At 42.6% G+C, this 15,226-nt stretch overlaps 3 protein-coding genes across 4 annotated transcripts; 2 read left to right on the forward strand and 1 right to left on the reverse strand.

The window, feature by feature from the left end:
* Positions 1-1,162: 1,162 nt before the first annotated feature.
* LOC120030564 lies at positions 1,163-3,721 on the forward strand. Its single transcript, XM_038975980.1, has 7 exons — positions 1,163-1,303; positions 1,574-1,752; positions 1,984-2,094; positions 2,273-2,326; positions 2,514-2,675; positions 3,038-3,163; positions 3,360-3,721. Exons 1-7 carry the CDS (start codon positions 1,297-1,299, stop codon positions 3,393-3,395), a joined length of 675 nt encoding a protein of 224 aa, XP_038831908.1. The 5' UTR covers positions 1,163-1,296; the 3' UTR covers positions 3,396-3,721.
* A 3-nt stretch (positions 3,722-3,724) lies between these two features.
* slx1b (SLX1 homolog B, structure-specific endonuclease subunit) lies at positions 3,725-11,498 on the reverse strand. Of its 2 annotated transcripts, XM_038975981.1 has the most exons (5): positions 11,020-11,498; positions 10,858-10,909; positions 4,684-5,007; positions 4,312-4,524; positions 3,725-4,141 (listed from the first exon to the last, which is right to left on the reverse strand). In XM_038975981.1, the coding sequence occupies exons 1-5, from the start codon at positions 11,190-11,192 to the stop codon at positions 4,112-4,114; spliced, it is 792 nt and encodes a 263-aa protein (XP_038831909.1). In that variant the 5' UTR covers positions 11,193-11,498; the 3' UTR covers positions 3,725-4,111. The 2 variants fall into 2 exon arrangements, with proteins under 2 accessions (XP_038831909.1, XP_038831910.1); XM_038975982.1 differs by lacking the exons at positions 10,858-10,909; positions 11,020-11,498 and adding an exon at positions 8,314-8,958.
* A 747-nt stretch (positions 11,499-12,245) lies between these two features.
* Positions 12,246-14,285, forward strand: zgc:112271 (uncharacterized protein LOC553698 homolog). The gene is made up of 3 exons (XM_038975947.1): positions 12,246-12,398; positions 13,561-13,658; positions 13,765-14,285. Exons 1-3 carry the CDS (start codon positions 12,336-12,338, stop codon positions 13,862-13,864), a joined length of 261 nt encoding a protein of 86 aa, XP_038831875.1. The 5' UTR covers positions 12,246-12,335; the 3' UTR covers positions 13,865-14,285.
* The last annotated feature ends 941 nt before the right edge of the window (positions 14,286-15,226 follow it).

A 15,226-nucleotide genomic window follows, 5' to 3' on the forward strand; every position in this document is an offset into this window, starting at 1 on the left:
TCGTGAGTGATGAGGAAGTACAGGAGGTGACTGAGCACACACCCCTGAGGGGACCTGTGTTTAACTATTGTCATTATTGTATATACTATGTGTAGGCTGTGTAGACTCGCTATGTGTAACTAAGGGAATGGCATCAACGATACACATTTAGAGCCAGCCAAACACAACAAGGCATACATTGAAGAAACACAGAAAATCAACGATCAAATCGATTGCATAAACTGTACATTTAAACCTAGGCTTACTGCTCAAGTAGGCAAATTTGTCCAAATAAGATTCCCTCATTGTGAGCAATTAGCTAGCTCACGTGCAAATGGGTGCGGTAGTTGGTCATATAAAAATATACCACTGCACTGGTATAACATGAATATTACAAAGTACATTATGCATAATGACAGTCTCACTTCCATGGTTTATATTTTTATCCATGTAGGTTCGATTAAGATTTGCTTTCGTTGATGTTGATACCTTCGACGTTTACCTCAACTTGGGTGACCTTGAAGGAGACGGGAAGGGTTCGGGTTAAACGCATTTGACTCCACCCACATTGAGCCCAGCCCCAACGTTTGACTCCGCCCACATTGAGCCCGGCCCCGAACTGCACGCTGCAGTCAGGGGCTTCTCACAGGTCCTGATACAGGCTGCTCTCGTTGCTATCTCTGTCACACTGGCTGCCTACTGCTGCAAGGTGGTCTACTGTTGCTGCCCAGCTCCCAGAATGGTCAGTGTCAACAGAAATATAACATAAAGAATAGACACTAGCATTCAATGAAAATAAAAGTTTGGTTGGAGTTTAAACAACAGACTCGACCAGGTCGAAGTTTTAGTTTTTACTGCAGGCCCACAAATACTAGGCCTATGGTGTGTCTGAGCTGACTGGCCTATATTCTAATAGTTTAAAATCAACTATTTGACCAGATACCAAATAGATCTGCATTAGAAGTTACTGTAGGTCTATGTTATTATAACATGCTGATTATAACTTTTTATTTGAGCCTGTGATTTCCCTCTTTCATCGGGTGATCACAGTCCAAGTTCCTCCTGCTCAGCAATTAAGAAATATACAGTAACATACTGCGATTCTAGTAATGAGATGCATGATTATGGTTAGCCTATGTGCCTATGCCACAACTTCGGGAATGTAGGATCAAATTTCTCTCACTAGAGGGCAGACATTATGGAAAATAAAACTTTACTGGGCGTTTACTCATCTCATTTTATGTGCTACATTCAAATACAAAACGTAGGCTGTTTATTAAATAGGCTGTAGGATATCTTTGCAGCAACTCTGTGGAAATGGAAGGTAAATTGTTTTCGTCTTGCATTTGTTTAGTTTAATTCAACCTACTAGGCTGCATAATTCCTTCAAAATGTCCGGACAATGTGGTCTACAAATGTCATTTCCAAACAAACGAAAACTAACCCTAAGAAATAACTTGGTTTATTTTTGTCCAATTCTGGATGCCTACCTTGGCCTATTGCCTAGAACAGTTATGGTTATGTATAGGCTAAAACAGTTAGGGGTCTGTTTTCCACATTGGCATATGGTTTTCCATCCTCTATCCCGCCGAAGTTGTTGCTGAAACTGGGGTTATTGCGGACTCACCCGCCAATTCACAACCTGCCGGCGACGTGAATGAAGAAAGAGGTTCCCTCTTCGATGTTACATTTCTGGACCACGACTTTCCAGGTGCTGAGACCGAGACCCCGACCCGCAAGACCTACCAGGAGTTCCAGCCCAAAGCACTGGGGGTGTGTGAGTCTATTTTTGCGGAGGCGAAATCTAAGAAACAACTAAATCCTCATCAATTCCCTTCAGAATAAGGCTATTTTACTAAACGACTGATATTGTATTCCATTGTTAATTGGTTCTCAATTACTTCACTTGATTTAATAACGTTAAAATGCAACCATAAAACTGTTCTTCCTACTGCATGTATTCTGTAGGAATCTTGACTTTGTGGATATTTCCTCTCATCATAGGTCTCTCAGATCACTTTGGGTGTGTTTGTGCTCAACTCAGTTTATGTCAGTGTCGCCAACCGATTGGATCAGAGAAATGAAGAAGTAACCAGAGCGATAGGCTCCCTGTCTGTGAGTAGGATACGTATCTATGCATGTCCTTGGCCGCTTATTAGGTTTATTAGTATGGTAAATAAATTCATGCTATTATTGAACAAGTGAAGAAAGCTATGATTTGTTCTTGTTTTTCCTTACTGTATCTTGACATGAAATGGGTGATTTTCAGCTAACTGTGCTGTGCTCTCTGTAGGCGATAGTGGCGGGAAGTGTGGCCATAGCAGCACAGAGTCTTCATGTTCCCACAGTGAGTCATCATAGTCTGAACCCAGATCTGTTTGTGCTGTTTTGCCTACTTCTACAGTCAAGTTGGCAAGAGAGCACAAACAGATCTGTGACAACCCTAAATCATTATATTTTCGAACTGAGATTACCCATTGCATTATATCTGGAAGACAAAAACATCTATTGTCTCATTTTCCTCGTCCTTTCAGTTGAAGGCGTGTCTGGGGACACAGCTGGCTACCTGCCTTATGGCCATGTTCAACGTGGTCGTCGTAGGAGGAAAGCTGTCTGACACCCACTTAGTGCCAGACTGCTGGCTTTTCACTGATTACAACAACACACATCATCACATCACATGCGACAAGCTGATGGTGAGTCCCATAGAAATAGCGTTAGAACACAGACTATACAGTATACTGTATATAAGGCCTATATAATGTATCTGTCCCGAGATCAACTACTTCAGCTGAATCTCACAGTGAAAAGATTTGGGGAAGTTCTGGGGAAACTATTGTCTTGTACAGCTCAGAGACTTAGTAGTTGGTAGCAATCAGAACATCTGTATGTGTCAAGCAAAGGTTGGAAGGTTGTTGATGGAACACATGAATATTAAAACGCAATACAAATAGTGCTGTGGATGGTTAGAAAAGTAAACGTAGCAACAGTATGGTAGCGTCATTCACTCATACCTCAAACTCTGTTTCTGTGTCTGCTATCGCCCACACCTACCCAGAATTCAGTGTATCCATTCTATGTCGAGTGGTTCCTCGTGCACGCAACTCTCCTCGGCATCTCTGTCACCCTGACTATCTACAGCTGCAAGCTGCTACGCTTCTGCTCCCCTGCAGCACCCAGCATGGTAAGAGTTCATTTCAAGAGCATGAGAATTTGAACACATGCCAAATGGTTTGGCCAGATGCATGTTCCATACTCGCATGCTCTCGTACACTTCACTGAAGCTATTTGATCGCACACACAATGTATTTACAGTTCAGCTGCTATGCTTAATCTGAGAATGCTTTCATTGTTGTTTAATCATGTTTTCTTTCTTAAAGCCTGTGGTCACTGCATATACTAGCCCTGCTCAGTGACAAGAGATGAGGTACATAGAAAGGAACCTAAAGCCATCATGAAGAGACACTGACGGGCCTATCTAGCCATGCACTTTTTTTCAAATCTATTTGTCACTATGTTTTCTGTCTTGCACATACACTTGATGTTGACGATATGTCATATTATATGGTTGCCTTTTTTATGCTATAGTTTGGTTATTTTGTTGTGTGTTCCGATGATAGAGTATATGATAGAGTATGTCTGTTTAGATCTATATGGTCTCAGGTGCTATTTTAGTGATGGTTTTAAGGATGGAAACTTTGTGGGTACATCATATTGAAATAAACACTTCCTCAGGGACAAACACTTGTGCTTTCATTGGCTCCAAAACAAAGTATCCATGTTTTATTGGTTGTACATACACTACATATAGGTTTTACACACATTTAAAACGGCCTTATTCATGATTGTATCTGTTAACTAAAAAAACTATCTAAAAGGGGTTCAGATGATGCATTAAAAACATTTTTCAAACCAGATCAGCATGATTTTTGTGCAAACATTAAATCTTCTGACGGATCAATCAATTGATCAAGCCTTTGCTGTTGCAGGAAAGTCCATTCAAGAGTAACTTGCTAGTCATTGATCTACTGTATTTCATCCTATCTTCGCAGTCTCTTCTCTGTACAGTCATGGTGACTCGGGTAGCAGTTCAAAGTTCATATTAGGAAGGTTCTGACTGATCACATTCAGATTAGATCTGCAGTTCATCTGTCCAATGGTTCTGTGGAACAACACAGATGCATTATTACAAGTCATATAACTGAAGTATCACAGATGCCTTGGGCCTTCATCCTAATATTTTTACTGTTAGTTATTTAGGCAAGTCTGAATTAATAAGTAAAATACAAAACACTGACAATCATAATTCCTACATTTGAATCCCCCACTTACTTGGGATGAGGATGTCTTCTCCTCCAGGTCTCCGTAACAGCCATTCTTGTGGCGAATCAGACTCCCCCACAGTACTGAGTGACGGCACCCGGGACACTCCCCCTCCACAGGAAGGAGATGTGCGGCCTCACCCGTCAGAAAGTGTTTGGCTAAGCAAATCAGGTGGCTGGTCATGTGACATAAGGGATGGAAGCAGGTCATCTTATCTGCAGACTGAAAGGATTAAATTAATCAAGGTCCTGATGAGCAGTCAACTAGCTAAATGAGATGTTTCGATGCAGGGTTGGGACAAAACCCTGCGTCTTCAATGCTCTCCAGGACCAGGATTGGTGGCCACTGTTGAGCTTTACTATTAAGCGCCACTAGCTTTACCTTAACAGTCCCCTGACAAAGGAGGCATATATCTGCACCCTTCTCCTCTTGTTCCTCTTCCACATGCTTCGGTTTCTGTTTCCTGACCCTGATGCTGCCGAAGGCCAAAGGGACGTGCAGCGGCGGCTGAAGGCCAGGCTCAAAGTCCATCCTGTACTCCTGCTTGAGCCAGCGGGTGGTGAGGGGCAGGCGGCTCCACGGCATCACCCGCAACATGTTGGACACCACACGCCAGTGGAACTGCAGGCTGGATTCCTTCTTTGAGCGCCGGGTGACGTGGGACAGGCGTCGGGAGGAGTGAGGGTTCTGCCATGCCCACTCAAACTATTGATGGAAGGAAGGAGAAGACAGAGGTTAGGTCTTGAAACGTCAATCTGGTGGGGAAGTGACACATATGGGGGGGGGCAGGGGGTGTAACTAAGGTTGTTGAATTGAAAGTTACACGGAACCCAAACCGTGCGCGTGCGCTATCGTGCATAAATGTATTTTGTCCCCCTACACCAAACGCAATCACGACACGCAGGTTAAAATATCAAAACAAACTCAGAACCAATTATATTAATTTGGGGACAGGTCAATAAGCATTAGACATTTACGACAATTTAGCTAGTTAGTTTGCACTTGCTAGCTAATTTGTCCTATTTAGCTAGCTTGCTGTTGCTAACTAATTTGTCCTGGGATATAAACATTGAGTTGTTATTTTACCTGAAATGCACAAGGACCTCTACTCCGACAATTAATCCACACATAAAACGGCCAACCGAATCGTTTCTAGTCATCTCTCCTCCTTCCAGGCCTTTTCATCGTTTACCTTATATGGCGATCGCATCTAAACTTTCATTGTATTACCACAACTACCGGCAAAACAGTTCGTCTTTCAGTCACCTACGTGGGTATAACCAATGAGGAGATGGCACGTGAGTACCTGCTTCTATAACGCTTCGAACACACCGACTGCGTCATTGCGTCACTGCTGCATAACATTTTGCGCAGCTAGGCAACTATACTGATGCAGGTATCTTTTGCAGATGGTCGCATGCGGTTGGACACATGGAGAGAATCATTTTCGCAGTTCCCTCAAAACAGTGTCTTTTTGACATAACTGCTGACAGCTACAGGGACATAAACACAAAAAATGCTGCTTGGAGACAAGTGTCCACGAGAGTAGGATTGCCAGGTCAGTTTAGTAGTGAGCTTGTGCTAGATGTGGCTATTTATTTATTTATTTTACCTTTATTTAACTAGGCAAGTCAGTTAAGAACATATTCTTATTTTCAATGACGGCCTAGGAACAGTGGGTTAACTGCCTTGTTCAGGGGCAGAACTACATATTTTTAACGTTAGCTAGCTAGCTAACCTAGCTTGCTAACCTAGCCAATGAGATGTGTGTGTGAAAGAAATAGTCATAAATATTATGCTAGTTACTAACCCTGATAACTCTCCCACATAATCATGTTTGAAGAGTGTGAGTGTGTATGTCAGATAAATAGTAATAGAAATGGTAGATACTAGTGTACCACTGATAATTTGGTCAGATAACCATGTGTGTGTGTGTGTGTACAGTAGGTGACATGTTCATGATAGCTATCTAATAACTATAGTTATGCTAGGTAATGGTTTGGCTTATCATGTTCATGTCTATGTAGAAGAAGACTGTAGGAGGAAGTGGAGAGGACTCAGGGACAGATACCAGAGAGAGAGAAAGGCAGAGAAAGAGAAGAAGAGGTCTGGGTCAGTAGCTTCAGGCCAGCAGCCTTGGCGCTTCTGCTACATTCTTTATTTTCTGGATCCATTTATTGTGCCTATGGCAACGAGTGGCAATTTTACAGCCAGACCCTCTACTACGTCATCCACAAGTGTTGTCCCCACCGGTGCATCAAGACCCTCAACATCATCTACAAGTGTGACCATCGCCTCCACCGGTGCAGCGAGACCCTCTACAACATCTACATCATCCACAAGTATGACCACCACCGGTGCAGCCATGGAAGATGATGAAATGGAGGAAGCACCTCTGGATCTAGGACCGCCTGAGATTATTATGAACCTCACGGAAGTGACCACTGAGGACCTCGTTGAACAGGATGTGGCCGTGGAGAGAAACAACGTCACACCAGGCGTCATCGGAGGTACCAGCCCCCAGATCCACTCGACTCATTTCAGCAGAGGCTCCTCCAAGTCGTCGAGAGGGATGCCCAACCTGATGCTCACAGGAAGGAGGATGAAGAGACCTCTTTGCCATGAGCCTGGTGCCAACACTGAAGAGGCTGCCTCAGCAAAGAAAAGCAGCAGTCAAGGTTAAAATGTATCAGCTACTTTTCCTAGCTGAGTTCAATGGTAAAAAAAAAAAAATCTCTACATCACAGGCATTGTCATAAGTGTTGCGACAGTGAAGTAAAGTAGGTCATTTTTACAGTATACTCATGTAGGCTAATTGGTATTTCAGATCATATTAATATGAGGCAAATGTATAGCTGTTGTTTCTAGGTTAGAAAATATCCCAAAACAACAGTTTGCTGTCTAAATATTTGCCTGTCATATTCATCTTTTGATCTGATATACAAATTCCATGAGTACGGTAAACAGCGAGTATTACCAACTTTACCGCACTGTTCCAATATTTATGCCTCTAACTACACTATACAAACAGTATTTAGTTAACATAAATCTCACCTTTTATGGTGTTCTATTATGTTAAGCTTGTATGTGTTGTTTTTCTCTTCCCTTCCAGAGATGGAGTCAATTTAGCCGACCAGCTCACAGGAAAAGGAGTTGTCTAGTTGTTGTTTTGACCTTGATCTTACAACACTAAAGGTGAATGTATTTCTTTCATTTAAAACCACTTGAAAACCAGGGTGTTGAAACTTTTTGTGGAGTTATGTTCCATCAACTGGTCCATTACATCCAGGGGCCATTTGTTTGTTTAGCTGTGTTATGGCTACATATTATTTTCTTTTTTAGAGACACACACACACATACCTCTCCACTCCTCTCTGTACATCAGATCTCCAGTGCCTTGCCCTCTCGCTCTTTATGGCCATGTCTGAAGTTCCCCTGCTACGTCTAGGCTTTATATGTAGTGCCTGTATCTGTCTGCAGTTGTGCCAAAAATACATGCTCTTGTTGTTCTCTTACAGATTACAGGCTACACATTCATTTAAAAAAAAGAATACACACACACACACCTCTTTCAATAGTTTTGTTTTTAAAACATTTTTACAACACATACCTATCATGTTCTTTCCTGTACTTGAATACTTATTAAACTATAATGTTTTCATAGTCAGTTGTTTATTAATATCTCATTTATCATACTAACTGTATATCCTATAACCTTAATTAGTGGTCCTGCTCACCTGATGTACCATGCCAGGTGTGTATAATACTGACGTTAATGGGAAAGGGAAGGGTTTAAGGTGTGGTCTTTACTCCCAAATGTCACTTAAATATAGCTTCCAAATAAAGAGAAACAATGATACATAAAGTAATCTGGAGAAAAAAATGCAATTTTATGGACAATGGTGGATGGTTCTTAAAATAACCTTTGTGTTATGGGGCCCTTAAAAGAGCTGTTTCACTCCACGGCATACCTGCTGGCGATGAGAAGTAGGTGGTCAGCTTCTCCCTCACCTGGAGTGCCTGTCTGGGGGCGTTGTTGGCACCTGCCCTGGTGACATCAGGTAGGTGACCATTGGCGTGCCCATCTCCATCCGGAGCGGCTCCTGGAATGACCTCGGCAGGTAGTTGTGGAGAACACATGTGGCCTTCACGCAGGCATCGTCATTTGGGGCTGAGACCAAGCACTCTCCGATACATTCTCCACCGGGCTGCCAGAATCCCAAAGGTGCATTCAACAACTAACCTTGACAGTCGTTTGTTAAAGATCCTTACAGGCTTTGGCAATGGCAGCTGGCGTCCAGCGTAGGGCCTCATGAGGTTGGGTCTTAAAGGGAAGGCCTCGTCGCTGACGAAGACGTGGGGAACAGGTCCCAGGACTTCAGCCCCAGGGAGTGATGCAGGTGGTGGAATCTCCAGGGTGCCTTCCTGAAGTGCCTGCCATCACTTCCCTTGCCGTAAGCACCAACAACACGGAAACAGTAGATGGCATCTACTACAGCCAAGAGTACAACTGAATATGTACCCTTGTAGTTGTAGAATTGCAAACCTGAGCACGGTGGAGCCTGGATTACTACATGTTTCCCGTCAATGGAGCCAAGACAGTTGGGGAAATTCCACCTCTCCAGGAACTCGGCAGCGATGGCCCTCCAGTCTTCCTCCTTGGGGACAGGCATGTATTCAACAACCAGACAGTCCCAAATGGCTTGTGCCACAGAGGGGACAATGCCTGCCACCGTGGACCGCCCAACTCGGAAGCTGAATCCTATGGTCCTGTAGGAGTCCCCTGTCGCCAAGAACCTGAAATATAATTCAAAATAATGATCAATATTGTGTGTAACTTGAATTCCACCCACATATTCTATCTACTCATATAGCTACCTCATTACAGTTTATTATGCTCTACTAATTATATTGTAATACTCATCAACCATCATTAACAATGCCTTGAAACAGTACAATTCAGTCTATGACTATATCAATAAACTGTAGCCCAGGCCAACTCTACTCTTAGAAAGAATGGTACTATCTACTTAAAAGGGTTCTCTGGCTGTCCCCATAGGAGATCCCTTTTTGGTTCCAGGTAGTACCCCTTTTGGTTCCAAGTAGAACCCTATTGGGTTCCATATATAACATTTCCCCCAAAGGGTTATACCTGGAACCTAAAATGGTTATCCTATGGGGAAAGCAGAAGGACACTTTTGGAACCTTTTTCTCTAAGAGTGTATGTGAGTCCAATAAGAATGTAATGAATGACTTTAACTGTGTTGAACAACAATGGGTCCTGGAGAAGACTAGCCTACCTTCATCAGGGCAGAAGGCACCTCAACTTTCTTTTAATTTGGTAACATTGCATATTTAAAAAAGGATTATAAACCAACTTTGGGAAAAGCTATAGTCCTAATGAACATTCTGTACAAGTACATCTGATGTCAAGTAGGGACTATTAACTAGAGCCCTTTAGCTAGCTAGGTTGCACATACAAACAATGTATCAAATATCAATCAATTATGGTATCAAAGGCTTTAAAAATGTACTAGAATGTATCTTACTGGCTCCAACCATCTGGAGCAGGTGATCGAACTGGCTTCGGTCCAGACGAAAGTAACTTCGGAATTCCTCTCCAAACAGTCGGAACTCTTGAATGAGACGGTGGAACTCCCCTGCCTGCTTTCGGGACTTTAACCATCTCTGGACCCACACAGACCTGCGCTTTCGGCGGGGCTGGTCCCGGCCCAACAGCGCGATCAAGACCACCTTCCTCAACGTTGGTCTCATTGTTTAAAGAGCCTACTCTGCTATCTTGACTATTTATTATTGCATTTCGCTCCAAAACTGCATTTCGGAGGGAAATTATATTATAGGTTCTCACAATTAATTTGTGGATGTCATCGAATAAATAATATACTTGGCAAATAAATGAATAAAAAATTTAAAGAAATTATGCAATTAAACTGTTTTTATTATGTAATCCCACATTTTTTTACTGGATATGTGTGCAACAAAAATTCAACATTCACATTTAGCTACTTTCTGTCAAGTCTACGTGTAACAGTTTAACTTTACGTCCGTCCCCTCGCCCCGACCCGGGCGCGAACCAGGGACCCTCTGCACACATCAACAACTGACACCCACGAAGCGTCGTTACCCATCGCTCCACAAAAGCCACGGCCCTTGCAGAGCTAGGGGAACCACTACTTCAAGGTCTCAGAGCAAGTGACGTAACCGATTGAAAGGCTATTAGAGCGCACCACCGCTAACTAGCCATTTCACATCCGTTACATATGCATACAATTTGATGCATAAGTTCGACCACACAGAACGCACTGCAACTGCCTCTGCAACGCAACGCTGCAAGACAAACGCAGCATTGGTGTGTCAAAACGAAAATAACGCAGTTGGTGTGTTCAACGCGTTAGCCCTTGGCAACGCAGATGCTCGTTGGCGCGCGCGAGCAGTATGGGTGCAATAATTGAATAACAAAGATTTCTAAATTTCGCGACGCGAGCGATGTGGTCAGCCTATTAGGTTAAAGAGAAGCAGTTCCTACTGACTTACCCTCAAAGCAGCTATGTCAGAGGGGAAGCCATGAATGATGAGAACCATCTCCCTGGAGAAGGCACAAAGACAAAATCCACATGATGCACAATGTCTCTCAAAGACTGTAGAAATGGCAACAAGCCATACAACATATTATTTTACATTAGTTCTGTTAATTACCAAGGTCCCCTTCCACTGGTCCTCTTGGCTCCACCTCGGTGTCGCCCTGCGTTGTGCTGTCCTATACGACGCTCTGGATTCACAGTGAAACCAATGTAGATGCGACCCTTGAATTTGGGATTGGTGCAATACAGCATGTACACCCCGAAGAAACTCTCTACCTCCAAGACCATAGTAGATGTACATGAAATGATCAAGTCACCAAAATAAAATCCATATGTAGAGTTATGTGTCAATAAAACTCACGTGAACGATCTTTGCAACCTGTCCTGTGTTAGCTAACAGTTAGCTAGCTAGTCTGACTTCTACCTGGTTACAAAAGGAACTTAACCCTGATGTGAGTAGTATGGTAATATATCGTTTTACTCCAGCATTGTGAAATACATGCACATTCATTTAATTAATTTCCCCCTAACCGATACTACTTCTTGCGTGAGAAAAATGTACTGTAAACAAGAGAGGAAGAAGCGAAGCGAGAGCATTTACTCCACCCAAAATCTGTCCATGTGAGGTAAACCCGTTTTGTATTTAGGTCTATGATAGGGTCGAATTACTTGAGGCTTATTTTACTAAAAGAAGTTTCGTAATGTTCATACTGTTACAGACGTACTGATATAAGTGGATGCACGTGGCATTCCTGCAATTTTGAGAAAAACGACTTATTGGTGTGTCACGTGTATCTGCCCTCTCATTGGCTAGAATGGTCCCACCTGATCTCGCCTGCCTTCCATCTTGGAGGACATGTATTTCCACTGTTAGAGCGGTCACTCGATTATCTTCTCAATATAATAGATCATCTTTGTTTTAACAAAACGTTTGCTGTGTTTTCAAATGAATAGAGGTTCAAGCTAATGCCTGACACAACATAGTTCAAAGCACACATTATACTAACATTTTATACATTTCAAAATGTGAATTTAAGAGAAAAATCCCACAATTGTGTATCTTGGGTCACGTGAGAAGGTAAATTTACAAACTATTTATTATATAATATATTTATTCAGGCAAGAAATTAAACAAGATCATAAAATAAGGACCCCCACATCTCCCAATTGATTGGTCACTCCGAGATGGTCCAATTCTAGCGCTCATTTGTGTAAAAATATTCTTCCCGCCCTAGTAGTATCTGATTGGTTAAAAGTTCTGACTCCATAGTTGCGATTGGATACTTTTACATTTCCTGAGTATCTAAGTCCGCCTCTCAATACATACATGGTAGTGGACCCTCCCTTTCCCTTCGTCATCTTGTTTAACAAAATAACCTACCGTAACGTTTTGGATCATAAAGAGACAACAACAGTATTGTTTCCAAAAGTATGTCTGTTACAACAGATCACATCCGTGACAAACTTATCAAGGAGATCGGAGCGGTGCATGTGGTATGTATCCCTATTCCCCAATGAATGAACATGGATGTTGCGCATCATAGGCTGCGTTTACACAAGGAGTTCAATTCTGATATTTTTTGGACTAATTGGTCTTTTGAGTAATCAGATCACCTCTGAAAATCTGATGTGAAAAGATCTGGGTGTTATACAACAAAGCAGGATCAATGAGTTAGCCAGCTAACTTTGATAAACAACCAGAAATAAATATAGATTTTCTGCTTAATTAAGAAACTTAGATATATGGTTTTGGTTGTTGGAACATTAGAACATGCCCTTTTCAAGCTTATATTTCTAAGAATAAAAAGTTATTTTAGAATATTTTGGCAAGTTAGCTGGCTAACTCATTGATCCTGCTTTGTAGTATACCCCTATGCCAGGGTGGGCAAACTTTTTGGCTCGGGCCACATTGGGATTTTGAAATTCAACGGAGGGGTGCATTTTTGGGGGGACCAATTGTTTGTTAAAATCAATGTGCATGGGCCTTCTGAGTGGCGCAGTGGTCTAAGGCGTCACTGCAGACCCGGGTTCGATCCCAGGCTGTGACACAGCTGGCCGTGACTGGGAGACCCATGGGGCGTCGTCCGGGTTAGGAGAGGGTTTGGCAAGCTGACGTGGTCGCCAGATGTACGGTGTTTCCTCTGACACATTGGTGCGGTTTCCGGGTTAAGCGGGCATTGTGTCAAGAAGCAGTGCGGCTTGGTTGGGTCGTGTTTCGCAGGACACACGGCTCTCGACCTTCGCCTCTCCTGAGTCCGTACGGGAGTTGCAGCGATGGGACAAGACTGTAACTATCAATTGGATACCACGAAATTGGGGAGAAAAAAGGTGTTAAAAAATATCAAAAATTGCCCTATGCTGTTATTGATTGGTGAAAAAACTATTAGTGTAACAGAATTGGGCTGATTTGGGTCATTTTGTATTTGTACATTTACACTTCTACTGGAGAGCTACTGGGTGTGCAGGCTTTTGTTCTAGCTCTGCTCTTGCCTGATTCTACTAATCAATTGCTCATGATCAGAACCTTAGTTGAGTCTTGCGTGTTAGTACAGGACTGGAGCAAAACCATTCACACCCGGGAGGTGAATTGGCCACTCCTGAGCTATGGTGTGACACACCCCACTAATGACCTGTTCTACCGGCTTTATTTCCACAGGAAGTTGAAGACACATCCCCTAACAGATGTGCTGCCAGCTTCAAAGTTCTAATAGTGTCTCCCCAGTTTGAGGGGAAACCACTGCTGGCGAGACACAGGTAGGCACAGTGGGCAGGTAGAGCTGATATGGGTTATGAGCTAACTTTGAATGGATATGTGGAGTAGACTGTAGTTGACTCTTGTTTCTGATTTTTGGTTTGTCAGGATGGTGAACACCTGCTTGGCTGAAGAGCTAAAAGAGATCCACGCCTTTGAACAGAAGACGCTGACACCAGAACAGTGGGAGAAACAGAAAGCACAGTGATGAAGACACACACTTTGACCATATTTACTTTACAACTTATTATGTGTAAATAAGCGACACTTGCTCACACAATGTTGACTTTCTGGCCTAACATATATTTCATTTCAGTCAATGATGCAGACTGAAATGAAGTATTAAACATGACAAAACAATCCTGGTCCGAATTCCTTAATGATTGAATGAGTATACTGAAACTTCACTTTCAGTTTTTGTTGTGGAGGTATGTGATTATTACTGACATTATACCAAAATGTTATTAGGAATGCAACAACGCATAACATGGAACAGGCAGAAAAACTCAAATGAAATCTTATCACTTAAATAAATCATTACTGTGTTTGTTCGGTCATAACAATGAATGACTTGACTCAAGGAAATGGCTTTTCAGATTGGAAAGCCCCAAATAAAATTATTTATGTGAGATCAAGTGTGTAAATGAATCAAATGGGCTGGTACAGCTTTGAGTATTGATTATATGACTCGTCTGTTGTACAAAGCTCTCTTTCCAAGGAATAGATAGTGTGCATGTGCACTGATGTCTATTGAAGCTTCAGATAAAGCTAGATGCCACACAACCGTCGGAGAGCTGGAGATTTCACAGTACAGGTGGCGACCTGCTTTGAAGCCTTTATAGTTGTGGTTGGTCATCAAGTAGTCCAATTCTGAAGCGTCTTCAATTATCACTGGCTCTTCATTTGTAGCGAGTCAGTTAAATTATATTTTTTCTCATCAATCTACACACTATACCCCATAACGACAAAGCGAAAACAGGTTTTTAGAAATGTTTGCAAATTTATTCAAATTTAAACACAGAAATACCTTATTTACATAAGTATTCAGACCCTTTGCTATGATTATCGAAATTGAGCTCAGCTGCATGCTGTTTCCATTGATCATCCTTGAGATGTTTCTACAACTTGATTGGAATCCGCCTGTGGTCAATTCAATTGATTGGACATGATTTGGAAAGGCACACACCTGTCTGTCCCACAGTTGACAGTGCATGTCAGCACAAAAACCAAACCATGAGGTCGAAGGAATTGTCAGTAGAGCTCCGAGACAGGATTGTGTCGAGGCACAGATCTGGAGAAGGGTACCAACACATTTCTGCAGCATTGAAGGTCCCCAAGAACACAGTGGCCTCCATCATTCTTAATGAAAGAAGTTTGGAACCACCAAGACTCTTCCTAGAGTTTGCCGCCTGGCCAAACTGAGCAATCGGGGGAGAAGGGCCTTGGTCAGGGAGGTGACCAAGAACCCGATGGTCACTCTGACAGAGCTCTGTGATGGGAGAACCTTCCAGAAAGACAACCATCTCTGCAGCACTCCACCTATCAGGCCTTTATGATTGAGTGGCCAGAC

Source organism: Salvelinus namaycush, chromosome 36 (genome assembly GCF_016432855.1).
Source record: "Salvelinus namaycush isolate Seneca chromosome 36, SaNama_1.0, whole genome shotgun sequence".
NCBI lineage: Eukaryota > Metazoa > Chordata > Actinopteri > Salmoniformes > Salmonidae > Salvelinus > Salvelinus namaycush.